The sequence below is a fragment of the Martes martes genome (assembly GCF_963455335.1).
Source record: "Martes martes genome assembly, chromosome: 12".
In the NCBI taxonomy this organism is placed as follows: Eukaryota; Metazoa; Chordata; class Mammalia; order Carnivora; family Mustelidae; genus Martes; species Martes martes.
The window spans coordinates 5,491,920-5,510,795 of NC_137900.1; the positions used below are offsets into that span (position 1 = coordinate 5,491,920).

General features: G+C 38.1%; 1 protein-coding gene across 3 annotated transcripts in view; it reads left to right on the plus strand.

Annotated features, from left to right (window-relative positions):
* PLGRKT (plasminogen receptor with a C-terminal lysine) overlaps window positions 1–18,876 on the plus strand; it is a 52,836-nt gene that overhangs the window by 25,425 nt on the left and 8,535 nt on the right. The window contains exon 1 of one of the 3 annotated variants that reach the window (XM_080820649.1): window positions 11,923–11,988. The exons of the other annotated variants lie outside the window; for them this stretch is intronic. Coding sequence (XP_080676775.1) covers window positions 11,962–11,988 — 27 coding nt within the window. The 5' untranslated portion in view covers window positions 11,923–11,961. Of the gene's footprint in view, window positions 1–11,922; window positions 11,989–18,876 lie in introns of those variants that run through there. 3 annotated transcript variants of the gene reach the window in all.

Consider the following 18,876-nt stretch of genomic DNA (forward strand, 5'->3'; position numbering starts at 1 on the left):
ATTATTCCCACTTTCTGACAACACCCAATCCAGATGATCTTTGAACCTTCTCCCAAATTATCTAACACTTGTCCATATCCTATAAATCTCCTCTAATATCCTCTTGCTGAGACACCCCATAGCTCCATGGTGTGTGTCTCCTTTGGTGCAACAAGTTGATGAAGACTACTTTTTTGACTATAGGTATGTTCCTGTGGGCTTCAAGTGGAGGACACTGGTATTAGAATGATAAAATAACGAATATCTAATGCTTAGTTAGCATTTTCTATGTGCCAAGTACTGTTCTACTCTTTGTACACATTAACCCTTGTAATCCTTGTTACACACTATGACATTGCTACTACTATTACTTCCCTTCTGTAGACGAGGAAACTAAAGGACAGGGAGATTGAATAAGTGGCCATTCTGTTTCCCAGAAGAGCAACATTCCCTTGCAAGTTTGGGCAGTCTTTAAACTGCAAAACAGACCAAGAAAACCCTTCCTTTCTCTATGATATGTAGGACCAGGATGACTGAAGGCTAGGCTAGCTCCCTAGGTCTGGGTACTTGCTTATTTTAAGCCAAAACCTCAAGGGTTAGGGAAAAAGAATGGAAGACTGAGCTCATTTCTGAAGAATTTTTATTTTCTTCACTGCAAAAATAACTCTTGCCAAGAACAGTGAGTTTATATTGGCTTTAATGTTTATTGCCCATTATATTTCTCCACATAGCCAGTGAGATTTGAGTGATTACTATATGATAGGCATAGTTTCTGATGTTTACTAGTTAACAGAATTAATCTCTCAGCCCTTGTCTCAATTTCTCAACAACTCTCTCCCTTTTTATTTTTTAATTTGTCCGAGAGAGTGTGAGGGGGAGAAAGAGCACAAGGTGGGTTGGGGGAGGGAGCAGCCTCCCTGCTTAGCAAGGAGCCCAGTGTGGGGACTCAAACCCAGGACTCTGAGATCATGTCCTGAACTCAAGGCAGATCTTAACCAACTGGGCCACCCAGGCATCCCTCTGAACAACTTCTGACACAGTTGTCACTGATCACTCCCTCCTTGAAATACTCCTCAGTCGCTTCCTGGGAAACCACACCTCCTATTTCTCCTCCTCCTTCACTGATCAATCCAGCTCAGTCTCCTTTGCCTCCTCTGCTCCCTGGCTATTTCACATTCCTGGGAGAAGCCCTGGCTCATATCACAATTCTCTTCTCTTCTCCATCTGCACTCATTTCATAGGGAATCTTGTCCAATCTCATAATTTCAAATACCGCCTATGTAACTGATGCCTTCAAATTTATATTTCTACCCCAGACTTATCATACTGTCTACTTGACTATCTACCTAGATATCCATAAACAGCCCAAGCTAACATGTGAAAACCACAATTCCTAGTTCTCACCCCACTGGGTCCCATTCTTATCCATCAAATCTGCTCGTCCTGGAGGCTTTCCCATCCCCTTAAGTGGCACCACCATGCCGTGCTCAAGCTACAAAGCAAGGATTACCTCTTACTCTTCCCTTTCTCTGACACCCTGTTATCACACCCTATTATCAGAAAACACTTTCAGCTCTAAATTCCAACCATTTCCTGAATCCAACCACTTCTCACCACTTCCATTGCTATCACTCTGTTCCAAACCCCCATCTTTTGCCTGGATTTGTGCTGCAGCCTCCTAATTGCTCCCCTACAACGTCTTCTTTTCTTCTTATGTTGAAATATATTACAGACATAGTAAAGTGCACAAATCTTATGTGTACAGATAAAAAAATTTCTACATATGTTTATGTCTGCATAATTACCACCCAGATCAATATATAGAATATTTCTAGCCCCAGGACGCTACCTCCTGCCTCTCTCTCCCACTGCTAAAGGCAAAAGTTATCCAGACCTTTCCCTCATAAATTAGTTTTGCCCATGTTAATGCTTCCTATGTATGGGATCATGCAGTATGTAGTCTTTTGTGTCTTATTATTCATTCAATATTATGTCCACATTGTTTTTTCACATTGTTGCTTGTAGCAATAATTCATTTTTTCCAAGCATTTTTCCATTACATAAAACCATGATTTATTAATCTATTCTACTGTTGATGGATATTTGGATTGGTTCCAGTTTGGGCCTATTATGATAATTGCTGCTATGAATGGTAAATATACATGCTAATCTCTTATTCAGTACATGATATCATTAAAAGCCAGACTGATCCTGCTAAAATGCCAAATCACACAAATTCCTGTTCATAATCCTCCAGCAGCTTCCCATCTTCCTCAGAGTAAATGCTACAGTTCCAGCAAGGGCCTGTAAGACTTTGTACTCAGTTGTGATCTATTCTTTAAAAGCACTGACAATGGAGTGCATTAGAAATACAGAATTATAGGGGCGCCTGGATGGCTTAGTCAGTGAAGCATCCGATGCTTGATTTTTGGCTCAGGTCATGGTCTCCAGGTTGTGGACTGCGCCCTGCATTGGGCTCTGTGCTCAGCGCTGAGATGGCTGAGATTCTCTCTCCTTCTCCCTTTGTCCCTCCCCCTGCTCTTGCTCTCTCTCTCTATAAACAAAGAAAGAAAGAGAGAAAGGGAGAAGGAAGGAAGAACAGAGAGAGAAAGAAAGAATTATGTGTCCTTCTAGTACTACTGAATCAGAACCTGCTCTTAACAAATCCCTCAGTTCATTGACATGCATATTGAAACTTGAGAAGCACTGCCCTTAGTGATCTGTCCCTTCACTGCCTCTTCTACTGTCTTCTACTACTCTTTCCCTTGCTCACTCTACTCTGGCCACACCAGTCACTTTGCGGACACCCCAGACATGGTCATAACTGAAAGGTTGTATGGGAAGGACCTGGTCAGCAGGTTCTTCGGACATGATGAATGATACAGATACAAATACATAGATACAGATGTGGAGACAGAGATAGAGATATAGCTATCTCCATGCATCTATATATGTGTGATAGGCTGAGGGAAAGTATTTTATATGTATTTAGATGATATACGGTATATGTGTGCGTGTGTGTGTATCGGACACATACATAACTCTACATGTTGTTACTGAGCACTTGAAGTATGACCAGTGCATCCGAGAAATTGAATCTTTAATTTTATTTAATTTTAATTAATTTCAAATTAAATACGAACACATTGTTGGTTGCTACCATAATGTATAGCACACCTCTAAGTAACTCTGGATGTCTGGCAGGTGAGACAGTTTTCAAAACTGACTTTTGTGTTATATTTTCCCTCTAAGTAACTTTTACAACAAATGAAATTCACTTATTCCTGGGTATTATATAGTATTATAATATTATGAATAGTTTTTTTAATGGTTTCTGGCCATATAGAAATTTTTTAAATTTTGTATGTTGACCTTATATGATTTTTTTTTTTTTCTCTTAACAGCATTTATTGCCACCCCCCCACCCTGCCTGACCTGGTGCTGGGCCTGAGGAAAACAGGGGAAGGGTGTGTCTACCCAGCAGGGAGCACCTCCTGCCTCCTGGGGGAGCCAGGAAGGGCATAGACGCCTCCCGCCGAGGGGGTACCCCTACAGGCTGACACAAGGTGGAAGTCAGGTCGGGGAAGGTTTCCTGGAGGTGCAGCCTCGGGTCCGACCAGACCCCTTGGGAGCTCAGAAAGGCCACGTGTGCCCCGGTCTGCCCGCAGGACGGAGGCTGACGGGAAGCCCTAGACCTTATATGATCTTATGTTCAGCCATCCTGCTTAAATTATCTTGTTGATTTTAGTAGGTTTTTCTTTTTTAAAAAATGAGTTATTTTCTAATTTATTTTCTTAAATTCTTATAATCATTTTCCATTTGTTTTAGTTCCTACTTTTACTGCACTATGATTTAAAAAATGGTCTATGAGATTTCTGCCTTGGGAATTTATTAAGATATTTTATTGTGGTAAACACAATGTTCCCTGAATATTTACAAAGAATATTTTTCTATGTTTATTGGGTTATACACATACACATATAATTAACTTGTTAATTTAATTGCTCAAATCCTCAATATTTCTACATTTTTCTATCAGAGCTATCAATTTCTGAAAGAGTTGGTTAAATCCTACATTATTTATAATTTGTAAATTTATATTCTGAACTGCTATAGCTCCTTGATTAGTTGTATACAGCTTTCATCACTGTTGAAGTGTGCAGTTCAATCAATTTTCACAGCCTGAACATACCTCCTAAGCCTCACTACGACCCCTTGCAGCCACTTGCCCCTCCCCCTTTGAGGATAGTCATGATCCTGACTTCCTACAGCATAGATTAGTTTTGTATCTGATTTTGATCTTTATGCTACTGGAATCCTATGGTTTGTACTGTTTTGTGTCTTGCTCCTTTTGTTCAACATTATAACTGTAGGACTGACTGATGTCACGTGCAATACTCTCACTCTCTCTGTAGTTTACCCCAGTGGAACCTAAAAGCCAGCTAGAGAAACCATGCAGGCAGTTTCCCTTGTAGACACATCCAGGAACAGAGAAAGAAGTTTCTAATCACACAGACTACAGTTCTTCTGTGTCTCATATTATCTCAATTTCAGATTCCAGGTATTTTCTTTCTGTACCTTGGTCTTTCTCTGTTAATGTTCTCGATTGCTCTCACCTGTCCGGGGTAGCCCTTAGTTGCTTGTTCATATATGCGATAAAGAAGTTAAGTTGATCAACTGGCATGAATTTCCTCTGAGTCTGTGGGCTTTGTAGAATGGATGACACGTGCCAACACAAGAGCTGCTCTTTAGGGTGGTTGAGCAAGGAGCAGGCTTAAGAACTCACAAGCGCTTTGGGATGGAGCATGGTGTCATACTCCAGACTGAATGAACCGACTTTTTAAAAAATGTCTTCCTTGTCTGACTTTTACTGAAGTCCATAATTGCCTCAATAACATAATTGCCTCTTCTATCTCTGATCCCATCCCAAAGAAAAGGAGCTTCCTCCAAGAAATTTTCCACTTTGGAGAAAATTTGACTAGGGGCAAACACTGCCACTTCTCTCTCTGTGTTGGAGGGTACGGATAACCTTTATAGTTACATTTATAGGTAGTTATTAATTAATTCCCCAAGCTTGAAGCTTTTCCAGCATTCTTATAGGTAGAAATGTCCTCCCCTGGTCTGTTTTAGGTTGTAGTTTCTTCTATTCTGGTTCTACCATCATTCTGATCCCATCTGCACTCTTCTCTTTCAGAAATTCCTCAAAATTTCTTGTTTGTTGATGGCACCCTTCCTTGTTTTCCAGACACCATTATGGATGTGTCTTTTTAAAATGTTACTAGTTTATTTTTATATAGATAACCATAAAGAAAAAAAAGTCCATAATCTTACTACCTGGTAATCCGTACTTCTATTTTTCCATTTAGTATAATTCTTTCATTATAAAATAAACAAAATAAATTAATAAACTAATAAAACTCAATATACATTTATGGTAAAAACTCTCTACAAAATGGGTACAGATGAAATTTACTTCAACATAATAAAGGCCATATATGACCAACGCACAGCTAATATCATATCAACAATGAAAAGCTATGAGCTTTCCCTTTCAAGATCAGGAAGAAGACGAGGATGACAAGCACTCTTGCCACTTTTATTCAACATAGTATTAGAAGTCCTAGCCACAACAATTAGGCAAGGAAAAAACAATAAAACACATCCAAATTGGAAAGGAAAAGTAAAACTGTCACTATTTGCAGATGACATGACACTATATATTTAAAAAAATACCCCTAAGACTACCCTTAAACTATTAGAGTAAATAAATTCAGTAAAGTTGTAGGATACAAAATTAATATACAGAATTTGTTGCATTTCTATACACTAATAATAAACTATCAGAAGGAGAAATTAAGAAAACAATCCCATTTATAATTACATCAGAAAGAATAAAATACCTAGGAATAAATTTAATTAATTTAATTTAATTTAAACAACCAAGGAGGTAAGACCTATGTGCTAAAGACCTGGATGAAAGAAATTGAAGATAACATAAAATAAGTGGAAAGATATACTATGCTAAGGGATTGGAAGAATTAATATTGTTAAAAATGTCCAAATCACTCAAACCTGTCTACAGATTCAGTACAATCCCTATCAAAATACCAATGACATTTTTCACAGAACCAGAAAAAATAATAAAATTTGTATGGAACCTAAGACTCATCATAGCCAAAATAATCTTGAGAGAACAAAGCTGGAGGTACCATGTTCCTTGATTTCAAACTATACTACAAAGTTATAGTATTGAAACAGTATGATACTGGCACAAAAATCAATGGAACAGAATAGAGAGTCCAGAAAAAAATCCATACCTATAGGGTCAATTAATCTGTGACAAAAGAGGCAAGAACATACAACAGGGAAAAGAACAGTCTCTTTGATAAATGGTATTGGGAAAATTGGACAGATACATGCAAAAGAATGAATCTGGACCACTTTCTTACATCATACACAAAGATACAACTTAAAGTAGATTAAAGACTTAAACATAAAACCTGAAACCTAGAAGAAAACATAGGCAGTAAGGTCTATGACATCAGTCTTCACAATATTTTTTTGGATGTCTCCTCAGTCAATGGGAAACAAGGACAAAACTAAACAAATGGGACTATATCAGACCAAAAAAGTTTTGCACAGTGAAGGAAACTATCAACTAAATGAAAATGAAACCTACTGAATGGGAGAAGATATTTGCAAATGATATATCCAAAAAAGGGTTGATATAAAAAATATATAAAGAACACATATAACTCAATAACAGAAGAACGAACGACTCAATTAAAAATGGGTGAAAGACTTTAACAGACATTTTTCCAAAGAAGACATACAGTTGGCAAATAGGCACATGAAAAGATATTCACATCACTAATCATCAGGGAAATACGTATCAAAATCCACAATGACATATCACCTCACACCTTTTAGAATGGCTAGTATCAAAAAGACAAGAAATAGTAAGTGTTGGTAAGGATGTGCAGAAAAGAAAGCCCTTGGACACTGTTGGTGGGAACGTAAATTGGTAGGCCACTATGGAAAACAGTATGGTGGTTCCTCAAAAAATTAAAAATAGAAATACCATATGACTCAACAGTTTTACTTTTTATCCAAAGAAAATGAAAACTGTAATTCAAAAAAATACATGCATCCCTATGTTCACTGTGGCATTACTTATAACACCCAATATATGAAAGCAACTTAAGTGTCCATTGATAGATGAATGGATAAAGAAGAGGTGGTGTGTGTGTGTGTTAAAAAAAAAAAAAAAATATATATATATATATATATATATATATATGAATGATGGAATATTACTCAGCCATAAAAAGGAATGACATCTTTCCATTTGCAGCAATATGAATGGACTTAGAGAGTATTCTGCTAAGTGAAATAAGTCAGAGGAAGACAAATACCATGTGATTTCACTTGTATGTATAATCTAAAAAAACAAAACAAGCAAAGATAGAAACAAACAACAGACTCATAGATACAAAGAACAAACTCATGGTTGCTGAAGAGGAAAGGGGTGGGGGCATGAGTGAAAAAGGTAAAAGGGATTAAGAGATACAAACTTCCAGAAATAGGTAAGTCATAGGGATGTAGTGTACAGCATAGGATATATAGTCAATAAAACTGTAACAACTTTGTGTAGTAAAAGATGCTAACTAGGGACACCTGGGTGGCTCAGTTGGTTAAGCGGCTGCCTTCGGCTCAGGTCATGATCCCAGCGTCCTGGGATCAAGTCCCATATCAGGCTCCTTGCTCTGTGGGGAGCCTGCTTCTCCCTCTACCACTCTGTCTGCCTGTGCTTTCGCTTGCTCGCTCACTCTCTCTCTCTCTGACAAATAAATAAATAAAATCTTTAAAAAAAAAAAAAAGAAAAAGAAGATGCTAACTAGAGCTATGGAGGTGATCATTTTGTAACATATGAGCATAGAATCACTATATTGTATACCTGAAATAATACAATATTGTATGTCAATTATAAATAAACAACAGAATGAGGAACAAAAATGAGGAAAAGGCTCATAAACAAAAAATTGTAAAATACATATGTGTAAAAGGAAGAAAATATTACCATAGTGTTACGACTCTGACACAACCATGTTTAACATTTTCTCCATTTTTTTCTGTGCTACATTTTTTTTAAAAGATTTTATCCATTTAGGGGCGCCTGGGTGGCTCAGTGGGTTAAAGCCTCTGCTTTCGGCTCAGGTCATGATCCCAGGGTCCTGGGATCGAACCCTGCATCGGGCTCTCTGCTCAGCGGGGAGCCTGCTTTCCCCCCCACACTGCCTGCCTCTCTGCCTACTTGTGATTTCTGTCTGTCAAATAAATAAATAAAATTTTTTTAAAAATTTTATTTATTTGACAGAGATTATTTATCCCCAAATAAATAATTTTTTTAATTAGGTTTGAATAAGTTAACATGTGCACATGATACAAAATTCTGAAAAAAGGAGAGAGTATATAGTGAAAACTTCCTTCCACCCCTGTCCCCAGCCATCTAGTTTATCTCCTCAGATGTAATCACTGTTACTAGTTTCTCAAAAAGTTTCCAAAGGCAGTCCACAGAGTCAGGTGTATATGACTATGAACACATATGTATGTATGTGTGTGTGTGTGTGTGTGTGTGTGTGTGTGCATGCATGCAGTGGTAGCATATTATACATTCTTCTATGCCTTGTTTCTTTCCATTTAACAATATATCTTATAGGTTTTTTCACACCAGAAGATGTATCTTCATAGGGAAAGTAATGATGATGTTGATACTGATGATGACAAGAACAGAACAAATAACTAGTTTTTATTAAGTAATGCTACTTCTCAAAAGTGGAATTGCTAGATCAAAGGGTAGGTGCATTTTTAAAAAATTTTTAATTTTATTTATTTATTTAATTTTATTTTATTTTTTATTTTATTTTAGAGAGAGATGGGGAGAGAAAGAGAGAATGCACGAGTGGGGCGAGGGGCAGTGGAAGAGGGAGACAAGTAGACTCCCAGCTGAGTAGGAAGCCTGATGCAGGGCTCAATTTCACAACCCTGAGATCATGATCTGAACCAAAATCAAGAGTTGGACACTCAACTGACTGAGACACCCAGGTACACCAAAGGGTAGATGCATTTTAAATTTTAATCAACATTTCCAAATTCAACCATAGGGTTGAATTATTTCTATATGCTATTCTCACTCATAATGAAGTCTTCAAAACAACCTCATGAGGTAGTTACTATATTTTCTGTATTTACAGGTGAAGAAACTGAGGTACACAGAGAGATTAAGTGACTTGCCCAGGGGAAGAATGTCTCACATACAAGCAGTCTGATTGCAGGGCCCATGCTCTTGACTCTCCATCGTGCCTCTCCCTTGTGCAATCATCACCACCACCTCTCATCAGAACATTTTCATCTTCCTCAATTAAAACTCTCTACCATCTAACTCCACTCTGCTCTTCTCCCAGCCCCCCAGGAATGACCATTCTACTTTCTATCGCTATGAATTTGACTATTATAGGTACCTCATATAAGTGAAATCTTATAATATTTGCAGTTTTGTGCTTGGGTAATTTCATGTAGCATAATGTCCTCAAGTTTCATCTATGTTGTAGCATGTGTTAGAACTTCCTTCCTTTTTAAAGCTGAATAATATTCCATAGTATATATGTGCCACATTTTGTGTATTCATTCAGTTTTCAACTGACATTTGGGTTGTTCCCACCTTTTGGCTATTGTAAATAATGCTGCTGTGAGTAGGGGTGTACAAATATCTATCCCACTTTCATTGCTTTTGGGAATACAACCAGAAGTGGAATTACTGGATCATATGGTAATATTATGTTTAAATTTTTTTTTTTGAGAAATCCTTATACCATTTTCCATAGCAGCTGCACCATTTTATATTCCCAACAGCAGTTCTAGTTTCTTCACATCCTTGCCTCTTGCCAACACTTGTTATTTTCTGTATGTTTTTTAAAATGATAGCTATCCTAATGTGTATGAAGTAGTGAATTTTTCATGTATAAAATCTGTTAATGTATAAAATCTGTTACTCTCTTCCTTCATGTTTCCTGCTTTCCTTAAAAAAGTCTTTGCTTCTCTAAAGTTATACAAGCAATCTCCAAATTTTACTTATAATACAGTTATCATTTCATTTGGTACATTTAGAACTTTGATTCACCTGGAATTCATTTTCTATTTGATCTGACACAGGGAGTGCTGTCTTCTTCCAGATTCAAAATTAACAATGCCAATATCTTTCATGAAAGCTCACGCCTTTCCCTTTCCACCACACTGTCTTTTCTGTGGCTTTTTTTCCCTCCTACCCACTGTGGGCTAATACTAAGCCACTGTTATTTTAATACTTCCTATCTCAGCTTATCAGTACTATCAAATTAGGCTTTAGTTTTCAAAAAAAGAAGTCAGTGGGAGTAAACAGCCATAATAAAAAATGTACCTCTTTCTCATTAAGCAAAAACATTCAGGAGGATTATAGAAGAAAATTTTATGGCATAAAACTCTACACTTATGTTTATATTTCCCAATGTGACCGCTCCCTATGTGTGGCTATTCAGTTTGGGTTTTTATTTAGCAGGAGGAATGAGTGTCACTGTAGGGATTAAACAGCAGCAGATCTAAGGTTTATTGGTGATGACTGGGTCAGGCTCACCTTTCTGTAGAACTCTTAGACCCATACACATCAGTAAAGTACAGAATGTAAAAATAAGAATTTTTTTCCCTTTCAGGAATTAATGGTTATTTTCTTATAATAATGAGGTGGCATTTTATTTTTAAAATCACATGTGAACACAAATATTGGAAGTATTATTTCCCAGAAATGGAAAACTAAGTAATGATTTCTTTCCATAGCCTCCTTTTGTCTTTATGTTGAAATCAGTTTTAAATTAGAAACTTCTAATTTAAAGATTTGCTTAAAATTCATTAGAATTGGAGATGACCTGCCCCATGAATTCTTCCTGTTAGTAATTATTATATCATTAGATTAACTTTCTGATATTAATTGGATTCTGATTTTAGCCACTGTACAAACATATTTTCTTCTAAATAAAAGAATTTCCAGATGTAACAACCATATAAACTAAGCTCCCCAAATTCATTGTAAAAATGATGATGGGCTGATATTCCAGCAATGTTTTAAACTCACCCACTTGACCAAAAATTTGCTGTGGTGTAGATTCTACCTCTTTAGGGTAAGTAAGCATCTAATAATCCAGGGAGGGTGATAGTATTAGTGATAAGAAAACTTGAAGAGAATATAGAACCATTATTAGAGGAAAAAAACAAGTCTCAACACCTCTTGCAACTGCAAGGAAAATTTGGTGTGTTTTAGTATGAGAACAGAAAATGTATAGAGTATGAAGTTTAAAAATAATGATTTATGAAGAACATATATAATGCTGAACAGTCTTTCCTTTCCTCTTTAATAAATGTAAAGATAGAATGTTTTATTATAAAATTATAACATCTTTGCATCTAAATAGAACTATTCTATACCAAGTGGTTCAGATATTTTTGAACAATTACTGAATGGAACACAAAAGACTTTTTAAAGATGCAGGAATAAATATTAGCCAGGCAACTATATAGCTACACATCTTCCTTGTTTTTAATGATGACTGAAAATAAACACATGCTGTTACTTACCTATCACAACTGATCCTGAAAGGGTACTGTGTTCCATTTCTACTTTTTTAAACAACTGTATTGAGGTATAATTTACATAGTTTAAAATCCATCCATTGTAAGGTTGCAATTCAATGATTTTTAGTACATTTTATAGTGTTTTGCAACCATCATCATAATCCAGTTTGAGAACATTTCCATCATCTCTAAAAATACCTTTGTGTTCATTTATAGTAAGTCTTTGATCCCAACATCAGACCCAGAAAATTGCTAATCTACTTTCTGTCTCTATAGCTCTGCCTTTTCTGGACCTTTCACATAAATGGAGTCATAGAATACATGGCCTTTCGTGTTCAGCTTCTTTCAGTAAGCATAATATTTTTGAGGTTCATCCATTTTGCTTTGTATTTCCTCCTCCAAGGAAATTTCAGAATCAGTTTGTCAAAAAAAAGTTTTTGTTTTTTTTTTAAAGATTTTTTATTTATTTATTTGACAGACAGAGATCGCAATTAGGCAGAAAGGCAGGCAGAGGGAGAGGAAGGGAAGCAGGCTCCCCGCTGAGCAGAGAGCCCGATGTGGGGCTCGATCCCAGGACCCTGAGATCATGACCTGAGCCGAAGGCAGAGGCTTTAACCCACTGAGCCACCCAGGCGCCCCTGTCAAAAAAAAGTTTTAAAAATTTCTGCCAACCAGGGGCAAAAAACGCCTTTGCTCAACTCAGCCTTTAATCACCTGTATTTGTTTCTTGCTCTGGATTCCTCCATCCTCTGAAGCATTTTGGAAGACTTATTTTAGATTTAGAACATTTCTGAATGTAATAAAACCACATGAAAGTACAAAAGTACTTTTTATTGGATAAAAACCTTCAGTTTCAGGATTCCCTGAAGTTATAAAAATGTAGGATTAGAAGCACAGCTCATTGAGAAGATAGAAGGGAAACTAATCAAAGGACATTCTACATAGCCATAGTTGTGTTCAGGGGGGTTTAGTTTTATCTTTTTGTTTTATTTCTCTTTTGCTTTGTTTCAATTCCTGAAAATAAGTACTTCACAAATTTTCTGACTATCATTATAAGAGGTATAAACAATATTACTCCCCATTTTATTTTAACTATAATGGCATCTCATGAGATCGAAGTCATCTATTTGACAACCTCTTATCTGGAACATGATGAGGAAGCAAGAAGAAATACTTAAAGACAAAAGAACCAAATAACTATAACAAGGCCATATTCTAAAATGCATGCAACATATCCACAGGAGGCCCCTGACTTTCAGTCATTAGAATGTATTAGGAATACATGTATTTTTATTTTATACACAGTTCTAATAAGCTTTGCTCCCTTACTGCCCTTAAGACAATTACAAGCAACAGACCATCGAGAAAGAAAGAGAGGAAGACAAAGAACAGAGAGGGAATCCCGGAGAGACTGGTGCTTAGCAGAGGATTTCCTACCATGAATGAGAAATAACTACTTGATACAGGAGGAGACAAAAGACAAATGCAGAGGCCTAGAGCCATTCAGTGAGCTCCAGAAGCACCCCTCATTCAGCAGTACAGGAGACCTAATGATGATTCTTTTTTTTTTTTTTAAGATATTAAGATATTATTTATTTATTTGACAGACAGAGATCACAAGTAGGCAGAGAGACAGGCAGAGATGGGGGGAAGCAGGCTCCCCACTGAGCAGAGAGCCCAATGTGGGGCTCGATCCCAGAACCCTGGGATCATGACCTGAGCCAAGGGCAGAAGCTTAATCCACTCAGCCACCCAGGCACCCCCCTAATGACGATTCTGTGTCTTTACAAAAAGAAGTCGCCTAATGCAAACCTTCTTGGAAAAGGGTATATAACCACTAACTAACTAAATTTATAAATAAATAAGCCACCAAACAACTCTGGTTTGCTATATTCTATTATGAAGGCAACAGCATATTATACTGTATACCAGAGTAAAAGCAGTATATAACTTTTATACAAATGTCTATTAAAATGGTTAGAAATCTTTTTTGCAAATTTTCTTGCTTAAAGTAGTATATTTTTAGACCTCTGGATAATGCTTTTAAATGTGAACACCTGATTCCCTAATATTGCTGAAAAAGTAACATTGCTTTATTTTCGTTTTTATTTTTTGGCCTGTTCTCATCAACTGACAAAAATTAAGATGCTAGGCTAATGTCTGGAAGATTCTAACTCCATTTGTAACCAGCTATTACAACATTTAAAGTTCTCTCTATATAGAAGTTACTGATTATTGCTGGGTAAGTTACATTTACAATAAAATAAACATCTTATGAATTAAATAGGTTATATAAAACATTTTTCTATTCCTAAATGAACAGCATAACTTATTATGTGAAAATAAATTAGGGAAGATGGGCTTTATTGAGAACACTGGATTAACAGTCCAGAGGAGCTCTAGCCTTGCAAAACACTCATTCTACACATTTGTATGTGCCTTTAAATTTTGGAGCTGTGGTTTCTTTATCTAAAAGGTAAAAGAAAACTCAGAACATACAAAACTACACATATTGGCAAGTTACTTCATCATTCTTAACCAGTTTCCTCTTCTGGAAAAATGGGGATGTTAGTAGCATCTGCCCAACAGACTGTTATAGGAAGTAAATGCTGCAATAGCCACTAGCTTTTGGGAATAATATGTTCATTTCTGTGGAGATTTTGTCTTTTTCCCCTGAAACACATTTTTACTTCCCTATAGGCTTCAAGATTTACAGAAATCTATTTCTGACTGATACAATGTAAAGCTGCAACTGCTCTTCCCATACAAACCTCCTTTCCTCCAACCACCCCAAGCATGTTTTTAAAAAAAAGAAAGAAAGAAAGAAAAAGAAAAAAGAAGGTGCTCTGTAGACATAATTTCTTTTTAGTCTCCTAAGAAAATAAACTCATGAGGTAGGTACTGTTACTGTGCCCATTTTACAGATGAGAAAACTGAAGCTTAGATACATCCTGACTTGCCTGAGGTCACAGGGCTGGGAAGAGAGGGCTGGAGTCCCATCTAGAAAACTGCAGGAGGCCAGGCTGACCAAAGCTGGGAAGGGCTGCAGCAGAAAATGAGGTTATCCAAGGGCACACCTGGTCTGGAGGACCTGGAAAGCCAAGCAGAGCATTTACATGTGATGTCGCAAAAAGAGAAGCCTTAGAAGTTTTTGAGCAGGGCAGCAACAGGAGCAGAATTGATATTTTTAAAATCAATCTCAAAATTTTATATCTGTTTTCTAGGCAAATAATAACAACTAACTTTTATCGAACCCTTATTAAAGCTGTGCTCTAGACCTCTACATGTATTTGGTCATTTAATCCTTACACAACTCTTTAAAAGGTAGGCACTGTCATTGGTCCATTACAGATGAGAAAACTGAAGCACAGAAAGGTGCAAGAACTCACCAAAATCTAGACAGCTTGCAAGTGATGGAACTAGGCTTCACATGCAGGCAGTATGCCCCAGAGTGCACAGTAGTAACCTCTGGGCCACAGTGCTTTTGTTAATAGACTTATACCACAGGCTAGACATATAAGGCTATCGCAGGGCCACGGTAGTAGCCAAGGTCTGAGGTGATAAGGACTTGGATGCCAGGGGAGGTGACAAGAGTGGAGAAAATGAGAGATTTCAATAGAAAAGTTGGTGGAATTTCTGAATTAGATACTTGCAGGATTAAGAAGAGGGGTAAGTTGAAAATGAGACCAACATTTTCATTCCCCTGGGAGAATCCCAGAGCCTCTGAGGAATCCAAGGACCTGGCAGAGAGGCTGGTCAGGAGGAAAAGTGTACCTGAAGTGTAGGGAAGGTTGAATTCAGCATAGTGCCAGGAATGCTAGGTTGGATGGCTGCAGCTGGCAGCATTGCTCAGTGAGTAGATGGGGCTCCAGAAAGAAATGTGGGGGTCTTCAGCAAAGAGGAACTTCAAACTCAGGAAAACAGATAAACTCTCCCAGAAAGAGAGAGTGAAGAAAGTGAAAGAATACTCCAACAGGGACAGGAGATAAAGGATAATAGGAAGACAAAGGGGCTAACACACAGGAATGGCTGTGATGCTCCAGTCCCTTGCAATATGCCACATTATTTAGGAAAACAATCTGTAAGTAGCTATATTGCTCCTAAAGACAGAGAAATTGGAGTCAAGATATTTAGGCGTCTTAACACAATCACATAGCAAGTAAGTGACATAACTAGAATTTGAACCTTGTCCATGCAACCCCAAAGTCCATCCCCTTCCCATAAGCAAAAATGTGTGGAAAGGGAAACATGGTTGGAGCAGGTGAGGGCTGGTGGCTGAAGTCTAGGAAAAGACTGGCAAGACATGAAGCCCAAGAGGCAAACCAGAATAGGATTTTTTAAAGCTATGTCATGTCTAGGAATTACAGAACCAGTGGAAGGTTTTCAGGAAAGTGATATAAGAATCATTTTAAGATAGGAATATAAATATAAATAAAGAGAAAGAGAAAAATATTTAAAAAATGGATGGGTTAAGGAAGAAACCAGGAACAGAGAATACAGATTGTGATAATACTATATTTTTGTTGATGAATAATGATGGTCTGGGCTGGAGCAAAGACAGCAGAGAAGAAAGAGCCTGGACATTTTGGTAAGACCTCCCTATCAGTGTCCCAGGGGAGGCACCCAGAAGGCAGTTGGAAATAGTATCTACCACTAAAAGAGTTCTAGGATGGAGACTTAGAATTCAGAAGTCATCAGCAAGGGGTGGTAGTTGGAGACTACAAGCTGATGATATCACCAGGAACTGGAAGACCAAAAGGAGACGACTAAGCAGGAAACTCTGAGGGGAAGTAAACAGAGGATTTGAAGGACCTTTTCTGGAAGAGTCTCCAATGCTCATTTGTTCCTAGGAGTTGCCTTTTTCCTTGTATCCCATTTACAGAAGGGGAGCAGGTCTCAGCCTTTCAGAACTTTCTCAGTTTCTTATTCTGCCTTTGTCTAGAGCACAGACACTATTTTCCTTATAAAGCCCTGGGCTGGGGGGCTGCTCAGCTGGTTAAGCAGCTGCCTTTGGCTCAGGTCATGATCTCATGGTCCTGAGATGGAGCCTTGTGTAGTCCTGTCTGGTCCCTGCTCAGTGGGAAGTCTACTTCTCCCGCTCCCTCTGCCCTCACCATCACTTGTGCTCAAGTGTGTGCGTGCATCTTCTCTAATGAATAAAATCTTAAAAAAAAAAAAAAAAAAAGGTCAAGGGCTGGACTTATTCTCTCCAAGGGCTCTTGGTCTGGAGCCCCAAACCCATGTCTGTGCCACAGGATAAGGGAAGCCACATCTCAAGAAGTGTTTAGACAGTCAAGTCTGCAGACCAGGGTCATTATTTGGGAAGTGGTAGTGCCTCCCAGTTCTCTGGGTAATCAGATATGGCATTGAGAAGGAGGTCTTATAAGAACCTTGGGAGGCTCACATTCAGAGAGTGGTGGTCACTGAAATCACTAAGGGAAGGGAGACATGAAATCCAATGTGAGAAACTGGAGGCAGTGTGTTGTTAAGGTTCTTTCAAAGAGATTTAAACAGAATAATTCAGACCAGTCTGCACCCCAGGTCAATTTAGAGCTCTTTGTGCAGTCTTTCTAAAATTCTGGCATTAATTAATATGGAAAGCTAACAGCTTTTCAGATGGTAATCACATACCTTGTCCATTCACCCCCATTTTCTATACTGACTTGATTATTCCAAGTATACTTAGAGTAGACTGCAAATTTGGACTTTGGGACAGGCAGGTATGGGTCAGAATCCCAGATCTGCTGTTTAATAAGTGAGGCCACAGGGAAAATCACTCAGACTTTGATTATCAGTTTCCTCAACTGTAAACTGAGATAATACCTTCCGTGGCAGTTAATGCTGACCGGATCATTTAACTTCTGTTCCATTCCAACTCCTTTGGAGAGTGCCTGCCAATACAACAGAGGCTAACAAGCCAAAGGTGAATTTCTCAGACTCCTTTGCAGCTGAGCTTCACATCTGACCTGAAGCTGCCAAGTAGGCATGCCCAAAGGACACTGCAGAGGTGGATGTGGGTGGTGTAAATTTCTGAGAAGACACTGGATCTTCTTGTAACCCCTGTAGCAGAAGTGACTAGTATTCTGGGAATGTGGAGGTGGAGTTTCAGCATTTGGTCCACAGTATCTATGACAGGAGACGGCAGCTGTGGGTTTCCCCCAGGTGAGCCCCATGTTCCGGCAGAGCATTTCTCCTGTTGTTCCTAATAGTACAGGAGGCAAATTGACTTTCATGGCTCCCCCAGAAATTCTTAAGCTGCTACATACCCTGCAATAATTGTCATTTTGTTTAAACTACTAGTTGGAATAGATTCTGTTTTCTTCAACTCATAGACAGACCTCACAGGGTTTGATGGGAAAGTCGATGTAAGTAACTACTACAGCACCAAACACCTAGCTAGTGGGCCACATTGTTATTAGTAGTGTATCAGCTGCCACAGTGAAGTAGAAATAAGCATACTGCAATTTCTCTTTCTTTTAAAAGATTTTATTTGTTTGAGAGAGAGAGTGAGAAAGAGAGAGAGTACAAGAAGGGGGAGTGTCAGATGGAGAAGGAGACTCCCTGCTGAGTGGGAAGCCCCATGCGGGACTTGACCTGGGTTCATGACCTGAGCTGAAGGTAGTTATTTAACAGACTGAGCCACCCAGGCACTCTGCATCCTGCAATTTCTTAAGGATTTTCTGATTTTATCTTTTGAAGCATGTTTTGGTTCTAAGATTCTTAGTTCTAAGTATTATAAAATAGAGATTTTAGTTTTGTGCACAGTTAGGACTGACATAGTGGGACATTAATTATCAAACTAAGAAATATGTACTTTTTAAAATGAGGAAAACCAGGATAAAAGGAAATACCCTTACTGTTGTTGTTACTTAAGTTGTGGAATTGTCTTCAATTTCAGTTATTAGTGCTTATACCAGATGCAGTTAGGAATGGTCTTTAAAGAATTTTAGATAATGGTTGAGAGGGTCAATAGTCTTTTGTTCTTTCCCAGGCTCTGCTCATCTTGTTAGCATCTTCTGATATTGAAAGTAAATACAGGGGTGCCTGGGTGGTTCAGTGGGTTAAAGCCTCTGCCCTTGGTTCAGGTCATGAACCCAGGGTCCTGGGATGGAGCCCTGTGTCAGGCTCTCTGCTCAGCGGGGAGCCTGTTTCCCTTCCTCTCTGTCTGCCTGCCTCTCTGCCTACTTGTGTGTGCTCTCTCTCACTCTCTCTCTCTCTGACAAAGAAATAAATAAA